At 45.9% G+C, this 23,035-nt stretch overlaps 2 protein-coding genes across 10 annotated transcripts in view; one reads left to right on the plus strand and one right to left on the minus strand.

Annotated features, from left to right (window-relative positions):
- Window positions 1–6: 6 nt before the first annotated feature.
- Window positions 7–6,663, minus strand: Rhbdd3 (rhomboid domain containing 3). 7 transcript variants are annotated; one of them, XM_055623995.1, is made up of 9 exons: window positions 6,647–6,663; window positions 5,933–6,084; window positions 5,297–5,564; window positions 3,262–3,297; window positions 2,763–2,952; window positions 1,696–2,079; window positions 761–923; window positions 407–673; window positions 7–323 (listed from the first exon to the last, which is right to left on the minus strand). In XM_055623995.1, the coding sequence occupies exons 5-9, from the start codon at window positions 2,908–2,910 to the stop codon at window positions 164–166; spliced, it is 1,122 nt and encodes a 373-aa protein (XP_055479970.1). In that variant the 5' UTR covers window positions 2,911–2,952; window positions 3,262–3,297; window positions 5,297–5,564; window positions 5,933–6,084; window positions 6,647–6,663; the 3' UTR covers window positions 7–163. The 7 variants fall into 7 exon arrangements, with proteins under 7 accessions (XP_055479970.1, XP_055479969.1, XP_055479967.1 ...); XM_055623994.1 differs by lacking the exon at window positions 6,647–6,663 and adding an exon at window positions 6,485–6,635; XM_055623992.1 differs by lacking the exon at window positions 6,647–6,663 and adding an exon at window positions 6,376–6,437.
- Window positions 6,664–6,710: 47 nt separating this feature from the next.
- Ewsr1 (EWS RNA binding protein 1) overlaps window positions 6,711–23,035 on the plus strand; it is a 27,497-nt gene continuing 11,172 nt past the window's right edge. For all 3 annotated transcript variants that reach the window (XM_055623984.1, XM_055623985.1, XM_055623986.1), the window contains exons 1-7: window positions 6,711–6,841; window positions 11,406–11,442; window positions 11,579–11,630; window positions 13,636–13,759; window positions 18,031–18,217; window positions 20,094–20,261; window positions 22,052–22,263. In XM_055623984.1, coding sequence (XP_055479959.1) covers window positions 6,829–6,841; window positions 11,406–11,442; window positions 11,579–11,630; window positions 13,636–13,759; window positions 18,031–18,217; window positions 20,094–20,261; window positions 22,052–22,263 — 793 coding nt within the window. In that variant the 5' untranslated portion in view covers window positions 6,711–6,828. The remainder of the gene's footprint in view (window positions 6,842–11,405; window positions 11,443–11,578; window positions 11,631–13,635; window positions 13,760–18,030; window positions 18,218–20,093; window positions 20,262–22,051; window positions 22,264–23,035) is intronic.

The raw sequence follows: 23,035 nt of genomic DNA on the forward strand, positions 1-23,035 counted from the left end.
GCCAGGTTGAAAAACAAATCAGCTTTTATTCTTAGTACCAGGGCAACATGCTGGGGCCCATTCCTGCCCCTAGTGCTTTCAACACCCCACTAAGCCCTCAAGTAGATAGGGCAAGGACTCAGACCAAGCCCACTCTTGTCTTGGACTATGAGGGCCCAGTGCCCTAGCAATGGGCAGAACCACTTCTCCCGTCGGTTACTGGGGCCTCAGTTTCCACTAGGCCTTCCACCAGCAGTGACACTGCCCCCTCCACACGTCCAGTAGCTGCCAAAGCCACTGCAGCCTTCTCAGTAGGGAATCCCATGTGCTCTAGCTGCTGCAGCCTACGAGATGGGGACAAGGAAGAAATGTCAGGACGGCACGGCTCCCACATCAAGAGGCTGTACCCCTGATCACCCTGTCTTACCGCAGAGAAGATACAGAGGACTTGGGCAACCAAAGAGAGCTCTGGGGACCCTGGACTGCCGCATCGAGAAGTGAGGCCTGGATCCCTTCCTGTAGCATTTGCTCATCCAGGGCTGCCCACATTGGGGTTCCTGGAGCAAAGCTGGACCCAGCCCAGCCCAAGCTGCTCTCTGAGTCCTTCCATGTCAGGCCTGGTGGGTGCTGGGCAGAGCCATCACTGTGAGTCCAGGAGCTTGAGGGGGGCAGGTAAGGAGGTCCAGGGGCAGGCCTGTAGGGACAGAGGTGGATGGCCTGGGCTCTCAGCCACTGTCACAACTTCCACCAACCAATGCTGAGCCCCCGGCATTACCCTCACCTCACTCCAGCAGGGTAAGTGACAGGCAGTTCAGCCAGACTGCCTGGGGTAGGAAGGAGCCTCAGTGGCCAGCACCGGGCCAGAGTCCTGCAAAGAGCACCCTCCTGTAACAGCTGCAGTCTCCGCTCCGAGAGCTCCAGCCACCGGAAGGCCCCAGCAGCGTCTGCCTGCCCAGGGCAGGGCAGCTGGTCAAGGAAAAACAAAATGAACTGGGGGAAGGGAATATGCTGGGCACTCCCAGGAATCTCCCTTGCTCCATCCCTCATGCGTATCAGCAGCTGAAGGTAAAAACGAAAGGGAGCTACCTACCTATTCAGCCAGAGGGGAAGAACCAAACATGCCTTCCCCAACCCTGCTTTCCCACCTTCCCCAGCCACCCATAACCCTGTTCCCAGATCCTGTGTACCTGAAGACATATCCTCCTACCCTCAGCAAGACTTGAGTAGCTGGTGTCTGACTCTGAAATGGCCCCATGTGACTGCCTGAAGGGCCATATGGGTCAGCCTGTTCTCTATGGTGGCCATGTTCCCCGCATCTTGGGAGCAAAGCTTACGTTTAAGATACCTGTACCGTGGGCCCCAAGCTGGCCCTGTTTCCAGAGAGCCCAGGCTCACTCCCACCCTGAGCCTGCTTAGCTATGCCCAATGCCTAGCCCTCTCATCTTAGCTTTGACGTCCTTCACACGGGACCCAGGGTAGTGACTTAGGTCCCTTCGACTCTCTAAAGCATCCCGTGGGGTCCTTTGATTGAAACTGACACTTCCATTTGGCCATAAGCCCTGTCCCCAGCCCAGAACACGGCTTAGGAAGATGTGTCAGGAGCAGTGTTTGGTCACTTGGCATTTTCTGGTATGACTCCCTTGTGCCATTCTTTCTGAGGCACCCCAGAGGCTCAGCCACAGGTCCACGCGGACTCTGAGCTCAGGCAAAGGATACAGGCTAGGCCAGCCAGAAGGCCACACAGGAGCTGCAGGAAGGGTGGTTCAGAGCCTAGCAGCAGGGTCAGGGCCAGCAGCAGCCATGGGAGCAGCCATGGTGGCAGAGTCCCCTGAGGCCATCCAGGGTAGTAACTGTGCCCTGCCAGCATGGCCAGATGGACAGGCATGTAGCCACAGCCCCCAGCTGCACTAGACGCCCCGAGGCCTGCCAGCAGCACAGCCAGCAGCCCAGTGGCCAGGGCAAGCAGGATGGAGTTGTGCAGGAAGCGCAGCGTACCCAGGTGGCACTCCTGCCACCACCCCAGAGTGGACAGGAGCAGCAGGCTGAGGAGCAGGCCTGGCAGTGCGGTATGGCCCACAGCATGGGTCAGCAGACGGTGCACTGGGGACAAGAAGAGTGCCAGATAAGAGGATGTATTACCCTTTACTAGGGCCACCTGGTAGCCAGCCTCCCCGACCTAGAGCCAGGATGTCAAATGCCACTACCGAATCACTGGTAGAGGGGACCAATGGCTCTTCAACATCACAGCTACTTTCTAGTTAAAGAGAACCAGCATGCAGTCTTCTCACTGGCAAGCAGCTACTGAGTGGTGCTGTGTCTCAGGCACAGTGAAGCTGTTTGTCACATTTACCAAATCTCTTTTATAGCTGGTTAATAGCACAAGTTCTAACAGAACTACAGAACTGCCTGCTAGAACCACCCACTCCCACAGAGCTGCATAACCTCAAAAATCACTTCACCTCTCTCAACATTTGGGTTCCTAAAATGCAACCCGGAGGGAAGTTTGTGGGAAGTATGTTTGGCTGAAGACCTTGGTCCTTCTTTCCAGGGAAAGCTGTCAGAAAAGGATGCATTCAGAACTCCTACCACAGCTCCCCAGCTCACCTTCTGTGCCTCCTACAGGAGCCTCTGCCCTGTTTCTTGACTGTGGGCGAGCTGGGCACATGTGAAGGCTAACCTGCCCCACGACACTGTCCTATCCTTGTCTGGCCACCACACTAGTGCCACTAACTGTCTCTTCCAGTTGGTCTCTAGCTCCTTCAAGGTTCGGGGCTGGTCCTCACCCTGCCAGGGGTCCATTAGCAGCTCTGGAGCCAATGTGAGGCTGGGGCCAGCCCCTACTAACCACAGGCAGCTCAGCAGCAGCATCAGGGCTGAGGAAGCAAGGGGCAGTGTCTGGGACTGTGAGCCAGGGGGGTCCCAGGCATGCATAGTTTGGATGATGGTGGTTAAAGGTGGTCCTGAGGCTGAATGCTGGGGAATAAACAAAAACAGGAGCAAATTATTTTTGCTGTTTTTATCTAACTCCCTCTCAATTATTTTACCAATCATTCCATTTTATAGAGGCAGGAACTGAACCTGCAAAGACAGGTCCAATAGCTTAACCACGGTAGGCTCAAGCCCCAACCTGTGTGCATATTGGCCACCTTCCTGTCCCTCCTGCCCATGTGTCTGGATGGGCAGGGCCATGCCTAGAGTCCTGAGGGGCTGGTGTGGCAGTGCACAGCTGTAGTCCCAGCACATAGGAAGTGGAGACAAGGTCAGGAAGAGTAGAGCGCTTACCTAGCACACATAGGCACCTGTACTTGCTTCCCAGGGCTAGAAAAAGATGAAAGAAAACTTCAATTGAGTTCTCGACTACTTACTGTTTTTAAAAAGAAACAACCTGGGTGACATGAGACCCATTTTCAAAAATCTAGAGTCTGGTGGGTCCTGAAGTCTTAGCAGAAGATACAGGGACAGAAAAGCTGAAGTGGGGCCCTTCACTGCTAAACGGATCGGTACATTCCCCCTGGGAATGGCAAAGTCAAGGCCAGCTCCAGCCTCACACTTCCTCCCTCCCTTCTTTTGCTCCAGCCTTAGGGAGCCCTGATGCCCCCAAGGAGCGGAGGCTCCCTAATGGGACAAGCAGTGTGGGGTTCAAAGTGAGGCTACAGGAGTCCCACCTTCCAAGCTTCACAAGTGATTCAGATCTGTGGCACTATTTCCTCCCCAACCCCGGCCCTAGCCTCATTTTGCTAAGGATATTTCAGTGTCTGCAGTGTATCCCTGGGCAAGTTTTCTGTTTGAATTAAAGGGTTTTTTTTCTATGTCCACTCTAGCACCCAACGAATGAGATGGAGACCTGTTACAGTTGTAATAAGCTTTAGAGTACTATATCTGGGCAGAATATCATCTATGCTGTCTATGCTAGCCTGGCCTACTTCCCAGCCATATGCCCTGTCACCTGTCCTTCAGTCTTGCCCTGGCCACCTCTGCTCCATCTTTGTCCTCAGGGTGACTCCCTCATGACCCAGGTAACCCTCTTCTTCCCCCTCATCCTCATGGTCTGGCAACATCATCTCCTGTTTGTCTCTTGTCCACCTGGGACCACCCCCTAACCCTTTCACCCCTGGACTGCAAGTGTCACCTTAACTCTCTTCCTACCTATTGACTATTCAGCTCTTTATTAGCCAATCAGAGACGATGAGAACAATTTCTACACAACACTGAGACTGGAGATTCCTCAATAGTAATGACAATACCAGAATCTGTTAGCATTCAGCTCACTGCCCATTCTGCAAGTAACAATCTACTATACAGAAGCACACCTCAATATGAGGTGGATGAAGGTCATCTTTACAGTTTCCTAGTCCGTGAAATGGTGATTAAGGTACATTTTCCTTACAGGATGGTAAGAGAAGGGAATAGACCGGAGGTCCACGACTTTCTTTTTTAAAGTTTTGTTTGGTGGACTGGACCGATGGCTCACAGGTCAAGAGCACTAACTGCTTTCCCAAAGGTCCTGAGTTCAATTACCAGCAACCACATGGAGGCTCACAACCATCTAAATGAGATCTAGTGCTCTCTTCTGGCCTGTAGGTACACATGCAGGCAGGACACTGTATACATAATAACTAAAATCTTTTTTAAAAAAAGTTTTGTTTGTTTTAAACAAAGTCCCAAGTGTAACCCAAGCTAGCCTGGAATGTGCCATTCTCCTGTCTCTCTCTGCCTACGCTTTGAGTGCTGGGCCACAAATCTGCACCATTGCACCTGGTTTGGCCCCCAGCTCTTTCTCAATAAAGCACCACACCTAACAGGTTTTACAAGGCTACAAGGAAAGGCCCAGCTGGTCCAAGTTCTGGCCCCAAACATGGTTGTTCTCTGCCCATACAGCAAAGTGTTTCTCCCCTGTACTCTCCCCACACCCAGCCTTTCCTCCAGGCCCTGCTGCCACTTCTTAGCAGTCCTCTCAAGTCTCCAAAATTCTCTGCTTGAAATGTCCTCTCCTCTATCCCCTCAGTAGGCAATCTCCTATCTCTGGGAAGTGCAGTTCAGAAGGGCCCTTTCCCACGTAGGGAATTTTATCTTAATGAGCAGTTTAGCTTTCCCCTACTCAAGTGGTTTGAAATGATGGAGCAAGGAGGTTCCCTTTCATCCAGGTTTACCAGGATAATGCTCCTTGCACATATTCAAGGTTTTATATGTGTCCATTGAAAGATATTTTAGCAAGGCCCCAGGTCCTGCTGGTGTGATTTGGGATCTGGGGTGAGCTCCGCCCTTGACCTGTGTTACTGGGTTGAAGTTCAGAAAAGCAGGCAGATTCCACCCTTACCTGGAGGCAGGGTCCCCTAGACTGAAGCTTCCTCTTGCACCTTCTCACAACCATCCCAACCCTGGGCACTAAGAGACGGGTCCATGGGTACACAGAACTGGGCCTCGAGTCCTCCCGACCAGCCTCTTCTCTCTCTTGGTGATGGGATTAGAAACCTGGGCCTCACACATCCTAGGCAAGCAGTAACACTGCGCCTTCATCTCCAGCCATATCTTCAATTAATAAAATGGATCTTGTAAAAGTCAAATAATCACTCCAGCTGCTGCTCCTAGAAGAGAATATAAGCAGCAGCCTTTCCCCTTTCAGATTCCGACAGGCACCCCACTGAGATACTCTGAGTCGCTAACAGACTCCAGGTGCCCGCATCTCTCACCTGAGGTCAATTTACATCAAACCGGAAATTGGTGGCCACGCGTCCCGCCCCCACTGCCATCCTCGGAAAGGTGACACGCCTACTTCTCCCACAAGGGCCCTGGTTTCTCCCGAGCCCTCCCCCGCCACGCTACTGTTCGGCTGTGTCTGTGCACGGCGTTAGGAACTTAACAGACTCCTCACTCTGCAGCCGTCAGCCCCAGTGTCCCTCTGGAACCCTCGTCGGGGACTTCTCGGCGCTCTGCACCATCACGCCCTGCCTACCTTACTGGGAAGCCGGGAGGGCAGAGTGGGAAGTCAAGGGCAGGGGAGATGCTTCCGGGTGGCACAGAGAGGGGAGTCCCGGGGTCTGGGTCCAACTCAGCTTTGTAACTTTGTGCAAAAGACTCAGTCTCTTGGGCCCGGGTTTTCTTTTTCTGTTAAAAGCAAGGGGAGTGGTTGAAGGATGACTGTGGGGCCCTCGACCCCGACCGTTAAGTGGGGTCGGGCGCGCCATTCCCGGCTTCCCTCCCGAAGGCGACCGACCTCGGTCCCCTCCCCCGCCCGTTCGGGCCACGCGTCCGAGGTCCCGAGGACCACGTCCCCCGCAACCCCGGAGAAACGGATGTGCGTGGGGGGACCCGCCCGCGAGTCGGGCCGCCAGCTCCCGGCAGAGCCCTGGGCGTCCCAAACCCAAGGCGCGCGCGCACACACACACACACACGCACACACGGGCGCGTGATCCCGCCTGTCGATTAGTCAGCAGTTGTTCCAGGCCCGGATCCCTTCCCCCGCCCCAAGCCCTCCCGCCAGCCTCCGTCTCCCTCCAGGGCAGACTCTTCAGAGACGCTCCCTAGAGCCGGCGGGCGTAACCATTCCAAGCCGCCGGGCCTCGCGCGGAGGATCCCTGGGGTTGGTGGGAGCCACTCGCCGGCCACCGCGCCGGCCCTTGAGGCGCCTCTCTGAGCCACACGTCACGTCCGGCTCTGTGGAGAGGACCTGGTCAACGGTTTCGGGAGCGGAGAGCTCGGAGAGCGCCGGCTCGTCGCCCTCGGCGCACCCCCGCGGCCCGGCCCGATGGTAGCGTCCGAGGTTGCGGGTTTCGCGCCTGCGCAGTGCGGCGCCTAGGGGGACCGCGAGAGGGAGACGGACGTTGAGAGAACGAGGAGGAAGGAGAGAAAATGGCGTCCACGGGTAAGCGGAGCGGGATCGTGGTCGCGCCGGCGCCGGCGGGGACGCCCGAAGCGGGGGGCCCTCGCCTCTGGGGGTGTCGGGGATGGCCGAGTGGGGCTGCCGAAAGGGGTTGGGGTGCCCGCCGCGGCCCGGCGGGTCCGGGGGGGGCCGCGTTCCCTTCCCCTCCCCCCACCGGGCGGGCTGGTTCTGGAACCTTCCGGCGCCCGCGTCGGCGCGCGGAGGGCCTCGCGGTGGCCGGGGCGTGCGGGGCCCGCTGCGGCCCCCTTTGTGTGGCGGTTGTGGGTGCGGGTGCTCCCGGCCTCCCGCCACGTGGGCGGGGCCTGCGGCCTCGGCGGCCCGAAAGGGGACCGCGGCCGGGCCCGGCGCCCCGAAGGCGCGTGAGGCGGGGCGGCGGGTGGCGCCTCGAGGGGCCGCGGCCGGTTGCCCCCGGAGCCTCCCGTCGCTGGCCCGAGGGCAAGGGTTTCCCCGGGAACTCGGGAGAAGAAGCAAACAAACAAGCGAGCACACAAAAAGGAGCGTCGCGGGCGTGCAGGCCGAGGGGCGCCGGCGTGCGGAGCGGGAGCCCCGTCCTCCCCGGGCGCCCCGAGGCTGCGGCCCCCAGGGCCCCCGGCCTGGGCCTGCTCGGCCTCTGCGCCTAGCGGGCCCCCCACGTCTGCGTTCTCCCCGCTCGCAGGCTTCGATTTTTTACCATGTGTTAACTCCACCTCCTTCCTTACCAAAAAAGCAGCGGCTTCCCAGGGTCCCTTTCTCAGCCAGCGGCGCAGGGGATCGGTTGTGTAACAGGGTCCGAGCGGATCCGGGGATTAGAATCTTCCCAGAGAGAAATTTCTAGCATCCTTGATCCAGGAGAAGCAGGAAGCCGCAGGCCGCGCGTTTCTGCCGGTCTGCTCGTTAAGCTAGCAGGCTGCTTTATTTCTTGGCCCCGTCGAGGCCTTGGGAAAGAGAGACCCGGAGCCCGAGTTGGAAAGTCCGTGGTGGGCGCTCTAGAATGTGATTGATGTTGCGGTCCTTTACAAGCGAATGAGTGTGGCCAGCCTTCGCCAGCAGTTCACTGGTACGGTGTTGATTTTTGATTTTTGGCCTCTGGAGGTGTCTGGAGTCTGGTGTGGGGGGGGGGGGCTTTGGAGGCAGTAGGAGAAAGCGAAGGGGGAAGACAGGAAAAGTTCCGGGTCCTTCATTTGTGCTTAGGAAATCTAACGATATAGTCTGTAAACAAGTACATGCTGGTTTTGATAGCAGGCTACCAAGAATGCCCCTAAGAGATGACCCACAGACACCTTGGTGGAAAATGGTTTCCTCGGTGGTCCTTCTGTTGTTCTCCTAGCCCCTTAAAGCCCAAGAAGGCGATTGCAGTTTTTGTTTGTTTGTTTGTTTTTGCTTGATAAATCATTGCCACTTTTTAGTCATCTTTGTTAAAAACCCTATTTGCTGATAACCACCAAAATCCAAATTCAAGTTAAAAGCATTCTCTACTACACCCACGGTCCTGGCCCTGGTGAGGGAACCTAAATAAACTGTATTATTTAGTAATACAGTTTAGTTAGACCTTTAAAAGGTTTTCTGACACTGGGCATTGGCAGCGCACACCTTTAGTCCCTGCATTTGAGAGGCAGAGGCAGGCAGATCTCTGAGTTAAGCATAGCCAGGGCTACACAGAGAAACTGTCTAGAAAACAAAACAGTTTTCTTGAGCTCTTCATTTTGTAAAGCAAAGCTTTGTTCCTAACAGTTTACCCTTGCTGGCTTTAATGTGTTATGTAGCCCAAACCTCCAACAAATCTCTTCAGCTTGGCTAGTGACTGCCCTGTAGTAAGCTATTGCCTTAGGGAGTAATGTTTTCCCTCATCTTTATCTTGTAGGATAGTACCTCCTGATTATGTACAAAGAAGAATTACAGAACCCAAATAACTTGAGATTTACAGTACCCAAAAAACTGTCAGAAGTAGTAAAACATTACCAGCATCCTAGAATGCCTCCCCAACATCGTAAGCCTTTAGCCTACTTTCTTTCTTCCTTTTTTATTTTTTGAGACAGGGTTTCTCTGTGTAGTCCTGGCTGTCCTGGAACTCACTCTGTGGACCAGGCTGACTCTGCCTCCCAAGTGTTGGAATAAAAGGCATGTGCCACCACCGCCCAGCTACTTTTTTTAAGTGAAGTCTTTAACTGCATATTTGGACAGATAAAAACTTTTTTCAGTTGTTAAATTATCTGACCATTATCTCAGTGTCATGTTTGAGACAGTAATTTATATGTTGTATTAAATAGATGTGGATGAGTTGGGGGGGGGGTAATTCCTTTTCTTAGCCCACCAGATCCTTTGGTTTCAACACTGAGGTGGTCCTGTATCAGCGTTGCTCATTTTACATAACTTCTCTTGTGTAAGTCTTTTGTAAACATTGAACTTAATGGCAGTGACTCAAAAACCTTTTTTTACACAGAAATCTCAACAAAATGTAGGTTGTAATATTTGGGTTTAGATGCTTTGTTGGTATATTTTACAAATGCTACATGGAACAAAACGATATATGATTTTTGTTGTTTCATATAAAGAATGTGACAAGTAGCCAGTCGTAGTTTAATCCTAGAATATGTGGGACAGAGAGGCAGGCAGAGTTTGAGGCCAGCCAGAGCTACATAGTGTTTCCAAAAAAAAAAAAAAAGAAGAAGAAGGTGCCAGTCGTGGTGATGGCACATGCCTTTAATCCCAGCCCTCCTGGAGGCAAGGCAGGTGGATCTGTGAGTTTGAGGTCAGCCTGGTTTATAGAGTGAGTTCCAGGACAGTCAGGGCTACACAGAAAAGCCCTGTCTCAAAAAAAGAAGGTAACCAGAATTCATGGTGGCACACATCTGTAATTTCAACATTTAGATTTTCAAGAGAGCAGTATGGGATCTTTAGCAAGTTTGAGGCTAGCCTGATCTAAATAACTAGTTATGGTCAGCTAGCTAGGTAGTTACTCTTGTCTCAGAAAACCTAAAAATATGTAGCATTATTGAAAATACTTGAGCATTTTGTTGAACTTTTTTATTGTTGTAGATATCTTTTGGACAGTTTAGTGATAATCAGGGCTCTGAATTTAAGGTTGTAGAGGAAGTAGTACTACATGAGGTCTAGAAAAGCTAAAGAGAAACCCTGTTTCAGGAAAAACAAGTGGGGGGGGCCGTCAGAGGATGAGTTCAGGAAAGGACTGTTGGCCAGGCCAGGGGATTCGTGAAGCAAGCTTTGGATTACATGGAGTGAGTAAGACTCCATGAGGAAACTGTTGCTTTTGGATGAGGGTCTACTTTCTTCTGATTGGAAAAGAAAGGACTCCTTTGTTATGTCTTAATGGCATTACTGTCTGAACACTAAACAAGATACGTATTCTTGTAAGAGAGGAAGTAATTGGGTAAAGTTATTTTTTAATTGCTGTCTTTTTTTTTTTTTTTTTTTTTTTATGCCCAAGACTTACGTAACTTTAATTCAGTGGTGTTTTACAAACTTAGGCATTTATTTTCATTACTTGACACCTCTGTGGACCAATTTAGTCCCTTTTTTGTTTTTTGAGACAGGGTCTTTTATAGCCCTGCCTGACCGGAAATTCACTATAAACCTACAGTAATTTTTCCCTAGGCCCATTAAATGCTTTTTCCTCTTTGCCAGTGTTTGGAATTCTGTTAACCTGGCTTCAGTTGTATGTCCATGCTTCTAGAGTTGGAACCCATCCATACATGCCATGCTAGAGCCATGGGAATAAGCACCTCACTCCTGTCACTCATATACTCATCCTTTACTTTGGCTTCACTGGGGTTTCTAGCTTTTTGTGATATGAAGATGGAGCTGTGACAGTGGGCCCTTTTTAGAAATGACTATCAGTCGTGTTTTCTGTCATTCTATTCACTGTTACTGCTTTAAGGAATTGTGGTTGGTCTTACTAAAGTGATAAAGACTGACTCCTGTACCCCCATCACTGGGGAGGCTAAGGCAAGTTGGATCTCTGAATTCGAGGCTCTGTAGAGACCCTGATGAAAACAAAAAGGATGGAAATGGTAGTGCCCACCTTGAGTCCTAGGGGTGGAAGGTGGGCAGCAGAGACTGGTGGGATCCCCGAGTTTGAAGATGAGGACACCATGGTCTAGAGCATGAGTTCCAGGACACCTAAGATCACGCAGGCAAAATCTGCAAAAAAAAAAAAAAAAAATTCTAATACTTCCCATGGCTCTTATGTGACAGCAAGGTTGATGCTGTTTTGTGGTCTTGGTTTCTGTTAGCCTTAAGACAATGATCACATCTTTGAATTATTGGCAGGCAGTTGCGATGTGTGTATGGTCATGGGAATATGCAGAATCTGCAAGGTTTCCCTGCCAACTCAACTCGACTTGATTTTGACCTCATTACCTAGTACCATATTCAGACGGAATGAGTTTCACTGGCTTAACTTAATTGGTTTGGTGTGACGAGATGAGATGTGCTAGCTGGGACCTGTGTCTGCATATGTGTTCCCTCTGAACACTAAGAATTATTACTGTTTAAGTCATCTGTCTCCTTTCTTGTCTGGGCTAATAGTTGTTTTTCTTGTTTCTTCTAGATTACAGTACCTACAGCCAAGCTGCAGCCCAGCAGGGGTAAGTCAGCCTTCTGCAACAGTACTTTGTCCTTCCATTAATGTTTTAGAGGGTGAGACCTTTTGTAATTGTAAAGGATATAGTTATACAGTCAGAGTGTTCTGTATTCAATTCTTATGTTTAATTCTTTTTGCAGCTACAGTGCTTATGCCGCCCAGCCAACTCAAGGATATGCACAGACCACCCAGGTAATCCCAAAGACAAAGATGTATAGCTATATCTTCAGAAAGATCATTTCATTTGGCCACTAAAACAGTAACTAGCAGATCCTTTTTTTTTTAAACTTTCATACAAGTAACTAGTGGTAGTATCTAATCTTTAAAACCCCCAAAATTTTAATCTTTCACAATGAGGGTTGTAAATGAAAGCATTTTAAAGCTGGAAATGGTTTTTTGTTTTTGTTTTTTTTTTTAACTTCCTGGCCTAACAATAAACATTCCAATTTTGATCTTTCCACATATTTTATTATGCTTAAATAAATCATCAATGTAGTTTCTCAAAGGAAGACCATGTTAGGACCTTTTGCAGATTTTTAAAAAATATACTGCATAGCTATTACATAACCTCCTAGTAGCTGCACATTAACTAGTACAACCAGTTAGCTATGAAAATTACTGTTTCTCAGCTCTGGCCCAGTATGTAAGTCTATGTTTAAAAACCTAGGCCAGGGGCTCCAGAAATGGCTTTTTGAAAAAAAGTGCTTGCCACCCAGTCTGACAACCTGAATTTGATCCCCGGGTTCCACATGATACAGTTGAGGGAGAGAACCAACTCCTAAAAGTTGTCCTCTGACTTGAACACATGCACCATGGTACATGGGTGCCCCTCCACCAATCAGATTAAGCAGATAAGTGCGGAAAAGCCTGGACGTCGGGTCTGGAGAGTTTGCTCAGTGGTTAAGAGCACTTGGTTACAAAGGACTTGGGTTCATTCCCCAGTGCCTACATGGAGGTTCACCACCTCCTCAAACACCAGCACATGTGGTACACAGACACACATGAAGGCACAACACTCATACAGTTTAAGTAATAATAAAAAATTAAAATAAAAAGCCTGTACCTGGAGTTCAGTGTAGAATGCATGCAAGCACTGCAGAAATAAAGGGGGTGAGGGATGGGGGAAGAAATTGACCAGGAGTTGGGAGTGTAGTTCACTGGTAGAATGTGTGGTATACTGGCTCCAATATCTTAAAAAGCCAAGGATGACAGATTCTAGAAAGTATTCTCAAGAGTTACTCAACTGGGCGTAGTGGCAGATGCCTTTAATCCCAACATCAGAAGGCAGAGGCAAGTGGATCTCTGATTTTGAGGCCTGGTTTACATAGCAAATTCCCAGGCCGGGACTACACAGTAGTACTCTTGTCTCAAACAAAACCAAAAAATCTTTAATTCTGGAATAATCCATGCCAAAAAAGTAGATGTAAACTGCCATGGAAACATATTCTAGGACAGGCAGGGAGTCATGTTTCTGCCAGGTTTTACTTTTAATTGCTTTTTCAAATCTACAATATGAACATGTTAATATCCGAAAGAACAGCTCATTCCTTACCTGATTTTAAGTGTATTGATGTCCACGTTTAAAAAAAAACTTAATCTTCACATACTAGCACTCATAAGTAAACATGAACTGTTCTGGTTCATTTTCTTGAAATAGAGCTAATACTTTATTTTTGTGTCATGCTGAAAAATTTGGTTCTCAAATCTGGCAAGATACTGCCTGAATCTTCCATTATCTTTCTCGATGTTTATTTTGTGTTATCAGTTACATACTTGGGCCCATCTTGCTTTTGAGAGGATTTTGGGGGTTTTTGGTTTGGTTTGGTGTTGGTTTTTTTCAAGACAGGGTTTCTCTGTAGCCCTGGCTATCCTTTGTAGACCAAGCTGGCCTTGAACTCTTCCTCCTGAGTGGTGAGGTTAAAGGCTTGTGATCTCTCAGTTAACTGAGATTTTTGTCTAATTATTTTAAGAATTTTTTTCTAGATTATCCAAAACATGAATGAAGTTACGTAAACATTCGTAATTTTTAAGATAATTTGTCTTGTTTTTATGTCTTTGTTTTTGTAATTTCTTTTTATACCAGAAAGCAGTAAATCTACTTTGATTCTCCAGTTTATGAACTAATAAGTTAGTTCATTATTTTGCTAAATTATATAAGTCCTCATATGAAGCTACTGCATGCATTTCTTTGGAGCAGGCATATGGGCAACAAAGCTATGGAACCTATGGACAGCCTACTGATGTCAGCTATACCCAGGCTCAGACCACTGCCACCTACGGGCAGACTGCATATGCGACTTCTTATGGACAGCCTCCCACTGGTAAGGCCAGCCTTCAAGAGACTAGGTGATAAGGGGATTTGCTGAAAGGCCTGTTATTCATACTCTTAAGTGTATGTTCTGCTCTGCGTTGACATCTGAGGATCTTTTATTCTAGGAAATTTTTTTTCCTTGCTCTTAATTCTCCTTGACGACTATGCAGTAGACTGTGGGTAGAATAAGTAAACTAAACTTTTATACACTGTAATACACAACAAATTGGAACTAATGTAAAAGATTGTGCTAATGCTAAGAATGAGCCTTCTTAAACTGAGCTGCTTAAAAATCAAAATGGTTTTCACATGTTTGCTTCATCTGATAGTGTACCCTCTACTTTTTGTTTTGTGCTTTCCACAGTAGAAGGGACCAGTACAGGTTTGACTATCCTGCTCATTCTTGCATGGGAAATGCTTTCCATCTTGTCTAACCCTGTAATGTTAACCCTTAGGTGTTTTCATTTGTTTAAACCCCAGACTTTCTAACATCATACACAAAGGTGCTACTGAAAAAAACTGCTTCAGGTTCCATTTGCAGATCCATGTTTTATAATTTGGGGAAGGTTTGCTATTAAATTTCACTTTTGTCAAGCCTTAATAATATTTGCCTTCCCAAAGGTATTACTCCAACTGATTTTTTTCCCTGCTCCCTGAAGACTAGATTGCATGATTAGATTTATTTAAGGGAACAGACTGCCACCCTGCATGTACATGTTTGTCTATTGTATAGCACAGGCATAATTTATTTTCTGTTTAAGCGTTATGAGTTGTCTTAATCCATTTTCTGTTTTAAGTGTTAAAAATTTTTTTTAATCCATAGTGTGTTTTAAACAATAGCATTTCAAGACACTAAAAAAGGAAACTAGTCTAAGAATACATTATATGGAATTTGTGAAAATGTGGTAGTTTTTTCCTGTGGAGTGCTATATGGTATAAGAAAGGGTTGGAGATACAAAGACTACATCTTCCAACTATCTGAACTTCTCCATATTATATTGGTTATTGGAAACATTCTTGGCATTTATCTCGTCATGGATTTCATGGGAAGAACTTGCTAACCTATCTTAACTACTCTGTAGGGATGAAAGTTTTTGTCTAACCTAATGTAGATGTGGGGAGAATCAAAACTAAAACTAGAACATAATGAGTTAGATCTAGCCTTTGCTCCTCTAACCCATTTAAGACCTCATAAGAAAGTGATTTTTAAGTATAGTAGAAGGTTCAGCAGAGGCAGCCTGATCTACAGAGTGAGTTCCAGGACAGCCAGGGCTCTGTTACATAGAGAAACCCCACATTGAACATTTTCCCCTCCCCCCGATTGTGAGCTCAGAAATTATAGAACATTATAAGCAAAAATAACAATGGCTTTAGTGAGTCAGGGCTTATAAATGGTAATAAGTTTGTACATCAAGTAATCCTAAGGTGCCTCTCATACCTCATTTCTGCCAGCTACTTTTAGGCTATAGGAATCAAAATTAACCCTTACAATTTAAAAAGGAGCCAGTGAGTAAGAAGCAGGATTAGACACATTTTTCTGTACCCCATGCTGCCTTTACACGTAATAGTCAGTGGATAATTTTCAGAGGGAATGCATGGAAATATATTGTTCTCTTCTAGGATTCTAAATGAAGCTCCAGAAGAAAGGTACTATATTTATCTGCATCTCATACATGATTCAATTAATTTTTTTCTAAAGGTGTGTGCCACCACACCTATTCAGTCAGTTCTTAAGCTGTAATTCCTGCTGTTAACTGTAAACAAAATTCTTTTGTACAGTGTGTCTTACTGCCTTTTTCTTTGAAGAAATCACATAGATGTACTGTTAGTCTCTTGTCAGTGTTCTGTTGATTTTTGTTTGTTTGGCTCCTTACGTGGATGCTGCAGATTGATTAAAAGACTACTCTAGGGGGCCGGAGCGATGGCTCAGTGTTTATAAGCATTGGTTGTTCTTCCAGAGGACCCAGGTTCAATTTCCAGCACCAACATGGCAGTTCACAACTGTCTGTAACTCCAGCTCCAGGGGATCTGGCCCATTCACAGATACATACATGCAGGCAAAACACCAATGCATGTAAAAATGAAATTTTTTTTTAAAAAAGACTAACACCGTTATCTGTTACTAAAATATTGCTACAACAGACTCTCTCTTACTGCGGTTTAGAGATAAAAGTTACTGTCTTGATCAGTTTAGTTTTGTTTAATTTTTGTGAGTCTTACAAGTAGGGAAAAAATCCTATAAAGAATAATTGGATAGGTAGACTTTAATTGTAGTTTAAATGAATGCTGTGTATAGTTAACTTTAGAACTTTGCAAAGAACTTTTAAATACATAGTAGTGGGGATGTAGCTCAATAGGGTGCTTCCCTAGCATGTATGTGAGGTTCTGGGTTCTATATCTAACACTACAAAACAAAATACCTCAAGCCAACTCAGTTGTTTTAGGACTGTCTTGTGAAATATATTTTTACTGGTTTTCACCAGTTTAGCTGGGAAACTACTGTCTTTGTATATAATTTTAGAATTTGTATGTTTGAGAAGAAAGGATTATGCTACCACAGGTGATATTTTAGATTCAAAAAGAATTTGAGCCAGGTGTGTTGGCACAGCCTTTGCTCCTAGAGGTAGGCTGATCTGTGTGAGTTCAAGGCCAGCCGGAGCTATAGAGCAAGTTGTAGGAAGTTGAGCTGGTCATGGTTGTACGTGTCTAATCCCAGACTGGCAGTTGATATGGAAGACAAGGGATTACAACCAAGCTTGGACAAATTTAATGATACTGCTGCACGCTCTGTCTCTCTCACGCTTTTTTGGGGGGTGGGGGGAATAACTTTACCTAGTCCTAGATGTAAACTAAACTAAGTAATCTTAGTTCAAGAGGTTTTAAACACTAAAACTTTTTGTTTTGCTTTGTTGTTGGAGGTTTTTTGTTTTTTGGAGATGGGATTTCTCTGTTTCCAGGCTGGCCTAAAACTCAGAGATCCATCTGCCCCCAGAGTGCTGGGATTAAAGGCATGTGCCGCTACTGCCCAGCTGGGGGTTTTTTGTTTGTTTGTTTGTTTGTTTTTTGTATTTAGGACAGGGTTTTTCTGTATAGCCTTGGCTGTTGTCCTCGTACTCACTCTGTAGATCAAGCTGACTTCGAATTTAGAGATCTGACTTCCCTCTCTTCCTGAGTGCTGGCATCAAAGGTGTACGCCGCCCCACCTAGTTGTTTTTGTTTTTAACAAGGTTCTTCTGTGTAGCCCAGGCTGGTTTGGAATTTGTGGTTCCAGAATGTTCAGATCACAGGCATGCAGCCCACATTCAGAACTTTTAATTTTTGTAAGAATTGGTTTCTTCTTTGTATGTGAATCTTAGCATCTGAGCTAAGCTCTTTTAGTGTATCACCTAGTTGTGCTTGTTATTGTGAAGAAGGCAAAGAGCCGGTACCAGGAAAGGTTGTGAAACCTGGCACTGCTGCCTAAGTGGCAGGTTTTAGTGCTTAATCCAGTGCTGTGTCATTTGCCCTTTACCTCCCTGCCTAGGACATTTTAATTCGTGCTTTGAGGGGTTTTATTTGTTTAATTTTAATTAGTTGAGAAAGTGTGTTTATAATCAGCAAAAGCCAGCACTGTCTCCTATCTAGTTTATTCACACGGGGGCAGAAAGAAGCCTTTTTTTTTCCATAGCTTTTTTTTTTTTTTTTTTTAAACAGAATCTTTTCTTGAGGTAGGGAATGTAGCTTAATTGGTCTCAGAGTGCTTGCTTAGCATTCATGGAGCCCTGGGTTCCCCAGCACCACATAAACCAGATATAGTATAATACCTGTATTTCCAAGGCTGGAGGCTTGAGGAGGGGGTCAGAAATTGAAGGTTATCTTCCACCTAAGGAGTTTAACACCAGCTTAGGCTACATGAGACCCCTATCAAAGCAACAGTTAACCCACTTCACCTCTTATGTATATGTTTTGAAAACAGAAAGAGTACTTAAGACTTTAAATACTTTGGGGGTTAGTGAGATGGCTTAGCAGACAAAGGCACTTGCCACAAACTTGTTGACCAAAATCCATGTAGTAGACGAGAGAACCAACTCCAAAACTTGTCCCGTGTTTTCACACACTTAATAAAATGTAAATAAATAAAAAGAATTTAAATAATTCTTTGTTGCGACTTTTTCTGCAAGAAGAACATACTCAATTTTGTGATGCTTTAAAGTGGTCACTTTATAACTTGTTTTGGTAATAAATGCAAGGTATCGTTCTGACAGAGGACTTGGAATCTGATCCAATTCTCCTTTGTTATAGGTTATACCACTCCAACGGCCCCCCAGGCATACAGCCAGCCTGTCCAAGGATATGGCACTGGTGCTTATGACACCACCACTGCTACAGTCACCACAACCCAGGCCTCTTATACAGCTCAGTCTGCGTATGGCACCCAGCCTGCCTACCCAGCCTATGGCCAGCAGCCAGCAGCCACTGCACCTACAAGGTAAGGCCATAGTTGCTCGCTCCTCTGGTGTATCAGCTTTGGCTTTGAAGGAAAAGGTAACTACACCTAGACTGTCCGTGACACACTAGATATTGACTGTTCTCACAGTCTTTACAGTGCCCAGAGTGCTAGAGCACACCAGACAGGTATTTTGGCGAAAATGGTGCTATCTGAGGGCCAGAAAGGAGGAATGTCAGCTGCCTGGTGTTGCAGGGGGGTGGGGGTGGGGGGCGGAAGCTGTTTTGCTTTCTAAACATAAGAAAATTGAGTGTTCTCTCACTCAAAAACTGAGTGTTTAACCACCAATAGAATTATATTTTTGAATATTTAATCTTTGGCTTAATGACCCTGTAAATTGTTAACGCTTTCCTTTAGGAAATATGTGGTAGTTGATAGATAGTACACAGTGGGTGGGTTAGTAGTGTATGACCCAATTGTCAGTAAAGGATATTTCCCTATTTGGACAGGTCAAAGAATAACTGCCTTAGTTGATTTCTCCTATGTAGTAGTTTGGTAACCAAAAGTCATAACTGGGTACCCAGCTATCTGATAAATATTAAGAGTCCAATGAAGCTCGTACTCCGTAGCTGGTTAGTATATAAGTGGTATATACTATTACTTAACAGAAGATTTCAGGTCTTTACTTTAGACAATGCACTTAGGTGGCTTCTGCATACAGTCTTGAAGGAACATTGAATTCTGATTTGAATGAAGACTTTTTAGGGAATAACGAGATCAACTTGTAACCTAGACTTTTATCTGCTGTAGAGGTAAGAAATGAGCTCTGGCAAATACTTGTGAAATTACTTCTAAAATGCACAGTGAGTAATCAGAGCCACTTGTAGTTAGTATCCAGTAGGCAGCCTGTAAAGTAGTTATATTTATTTAAATGCCTGGTTCCTAGGAAGCTCCACTGTAGTTGCCTTAGGTATTGAGAATTTTATCAGATGCCCAGTCTCATGTGATGCTGTAAGTTTAGAGTAATTTGTAAGGTTTTCAGATATTAGTTGGGTTTTGATAAGTCATCATATTATGTCATCCTTACCCCATCTTTCTTTTCTGAGCTGACCATCTGGTAAAGCAGAGCTAGCTAGCAGGTGATTGCCAGTGGCTATACCTTTCTCACTGGAAAGAGGGAGTGTATAACTCTGTAACCCATTTCATCTCAGTGAAGAAACAGTACTTGTGCACCCTCTTTGGTCCACCTGCTGATTGAGCTTGAAATAGCCTTAGCTTAATTCTGCCACTGCCTTGGTATAAACTTGTTGGGACCACGAGGAAGTGGGGATTCCTGAATTTCTGTTGCAATTAGAATTGATTTTTATCTTTTAAATGAGGCTATTTACTAGTTAATCTGAGCTTAGAGTGAGAACATTCACATCCCTATCTTTTGGAGACTGGTATGGCAAGGTTAAGTTAATTTACAACAGGCCAAATTGGGAGGTGTCTTTTCTAGTCTTGTTTCTAGTAAGTGAGTGAACCCATAGATCCTTAGAGTATAAATCTGTGATCTTATAAATTACTCTTTAATTTGCATTGTTATCAAATTTGTCTTCAGAAGTTCACTTTAAAAAAAAGTGTTAGCCTTCTCGGCCCCCCCCCCCCCCCCGTACTTACTCATATTGGCAACCATACCTGATGAAATTTCTAGTAGTAGTTGTTAGTTAATACAGAACAAATGAAGTAAAGAACATTGGTAAAACTCCCTTAGTGCTCTCTTCCAACAAATACTGATGGATTGATACTGGGTTTTATTTTATTTACTTTATTTTCAAGCTTGCTTTATATTTCCTGTTGCTCACTGAACTGTGGGGTTCTTACCTAGGTGTTTGAGGGTTGTTGAAACTAAGTCTTACTATTTTATTTCTCCTTTTAGACCACAGGATGGTAACAAGCCCGCTGAGACTAGTCAACCTCAATCTAGCACAGGGGGTTACAACCAACCCAGCCTAGGATATGGACAGAGTAACTACAGTTATCCCCAGGTGCCTGGGAGCTACCCCATGCAGCCAGTCACCGCACCTCCGTCCTATCCTCCTACCAGGTCAGTCTCCTTTTTGGCCAGTGACTCGTGATGACAAAATAGCAATTTCTTTTCAGGTTGTTGACTAGCTAGTATTGGCTTCCTTGGGTAAGATTTGTTTTCTGACTTACCCATAATAACTTGACCACATATATAGTTAATATTCAGACCTTGGCCTTGGGTTCCCATAGTAGTGCCTGGGATCTAGCTAATAACTGTTCTCTATATACTGACCCAAAAACTTCAGTTTTGGTCTTCTAACTTAGAAGTATGAGAAAGAAAAGGATGTTTGAAACCATTTGTATAGAACCATAACAACTATCTATCAAATGCAGTCACCATGGATAAAGTTAAGGACAAGACTTCCTCCCTACTACACTTCATAGTGCTGGGGAGGGAATTCAGGCCCTTCTGCATTGCCGGGCAGGTACTCACTCTACCTTTGAACTGTTCCAGCTCAAGCTCCCTTGTCCTTTATTTTCTGTCGTAACCATTGTGGCTACAGTGTCCAATTTTGGTTTCTTTAAATAAGGAAAACTGCAAGTTTTCTGGCCTACATCTCATTTGAAGTAATTTTCAAATGAATTGACAGCACTGTGTCTTAAAGATTTAGTTTAATTTGCTTAAAAAGTTCTGTTCCCTTGCAGAGTGGGCCCATACCTGTTGTAGTTGTCCCTGTCCCGTTGAATCGGTATACATAGACTGAATTCTAACAGCTCTGGAGAGCAGTAACAAATGCTTAGTTTAGTTGTGCATATTTATGGTTTGAGTCTATCCCCCAACCCCCCTGGCAGGGTTTCTCTGTGTGGCCCTGGCTGTCCTGGAACTCACTGTATATAAGACTGGCCTCAAGCTTAGAGATCCAGCCTCTGCTTCCTGGGAGCCAGAGTATTGGGATTAAAAAGGCATGCTACTGTGCCTGGCTGTCAAGTCTTTCAAGGTTTATTTTTAGTGTTATGCATAGATTGCCTGCTGGGTGGTTTCACAAAGACCTAACACTTTTTATACAGCATCGTAAAGTTTCTTACTAGTCTTGTCTTTATTCCTAGATTTCTAACAATCAAGTATGTTTGTTTGAAAGGTTGAAACTAAAGCAATTTCGAAGCTGAATGAAAATACCATTTCGAGTATTACATATAATGTGTTCACACTATATTGCCAAGCAGCTGCTCCTAAAGAAAAACATAATCATCACTCAACTCAATAGATGACTGGACTAGAACACTTGCCTAGTGTGTGAGGCTTTAGGTTGGAGCTTCAGGGCTGCAAAAAGAAAAGGCGTTCTTAGAACTGACTGCCTCACTTGACTCTTCGTCCTTACTTCAGTGTTTTTTTCCCACTTCTTAGTTGTCTCTAAGTGCACGTGTACATATTCTGCCCACGTGCACTCCTCATTGTTTTAAATGGGGGTTCTAAACTGCAACTCAGTGTGCACATAGGTTTTAATTCTCTATATTCCATTTAAAGCTTTATTATTGTAAATTTAAAAATACTGCCTTGCCAAGCAGTGGTGGTGTATGCCTTTGGTCTTAGCACTTGGGAGGTAGAGTTCAGGATAGCCAAGGGTACACAGATAAACCCTGTCTCAAGGGGGGGAAAAACATGCACACACACAAAAATGTTGCCTTAGACAGACAGTGCTACACACCTGTAATCTAGCCCTCAGGAAGCTAAGGCAGAAGGGTCACGTGTAGGTGGAGAGTCCTGGCCTGATGTAGCTGTAAGGATGCCTGTGAAGGTCTCATGTTGGGGTCTTGTCAGAAATAACGTGTTTTTTTCTCTTTCCTGAAAACTTTTGTTTTTTCTTTCAGCTACTCGTCTTCACAGCCGACTAGTTACGATCAGAGCAGTTACTCTCAGCAGAACAGCTATGGGCAGCCGAGCAGCTATGGCCAGCAGAGTAGCTATGGTCAACAAAGCAGCTATGGGCAGCCGCCTCCCACTAGTTACCCCCCTCAGACTGGATCCTACAGCCAGGCCCCAAGCCAATATAGCCAACAGAGCAGCAGCTACGGGCAGCAGAGTGAGTTTGCTAAGACAGAAAACCAACTATGAGTGCTTGTGCTTGGAGCTTTTGGAAATGGGGAGTGCTTGTTACCACTGTTTGCTTCTGGAGTCCGGGATGCGAATGTGAGCCAGAGCATCCTGGGTCATAGTCTGGATGCCTGAGTAGGGACACTCAGCAGGGTGGACGCAGGGCTGGCATTCTTTAAAACCTGCCTTAAATCATGAAGAGAAAGCGGGAATACAGCTATAGAGGTCAACTGTAGTTCTTGATAGCCAAGTAAAAACTCTGTGCTTTGGTTTTATGTGAATCCATAAAGCAGAGGGAGTGAGTCCTCCTTACAGAGTAATATAGTTTGGAGGAATTTTTAAATCTTTGAGAGATGATTAGGGGTAGAGTTGGGTTTTGTTTTCTGCTAGGGATTGAGCCCTCTCTGTTTGGAGAAGCAACTTAAAATCCAAAAGCATTTTCATTTACTATTTGTACCTCAATTGTTGCACTTCGTAAAATTTAATTTCATCAGCCAGTCATGGTAGTGTGGAGTTTTTAACCCTGACTCAAGAAAAAGAAAAAAAAAAATTAAATCTGTGTGCTTTTTTTTTGACTGGGGTGACTAAGGCTACCTGCTGTAACTTAGCCCTTAATATGTCAAAGCTGTAGGAAACTTGGCTCTACTTTTGTTTCTGAGAGGTAGCTGCTTTTGGAAACAGCACAGAAATCTATAAATGTATTTTTCCCAGACTAAACATCCTTTGGAAGTCGTTTACTATAGTCTAGCTGTACAAGGCTG

This window comes from Psammomys obesus, unplaced genomic scaffold, assembly GCF_907164565.1.
Source record: "Psammomys obesus unplaced genomic scaffold, mPsaObe1.curated_primary_1811, whole genome shotgun sequence".
NCBI lineage: Eukaryota > Metazoa > Chordata > Mammalia > Rodentia > Muridae > Psammomys > Psammomys obesus.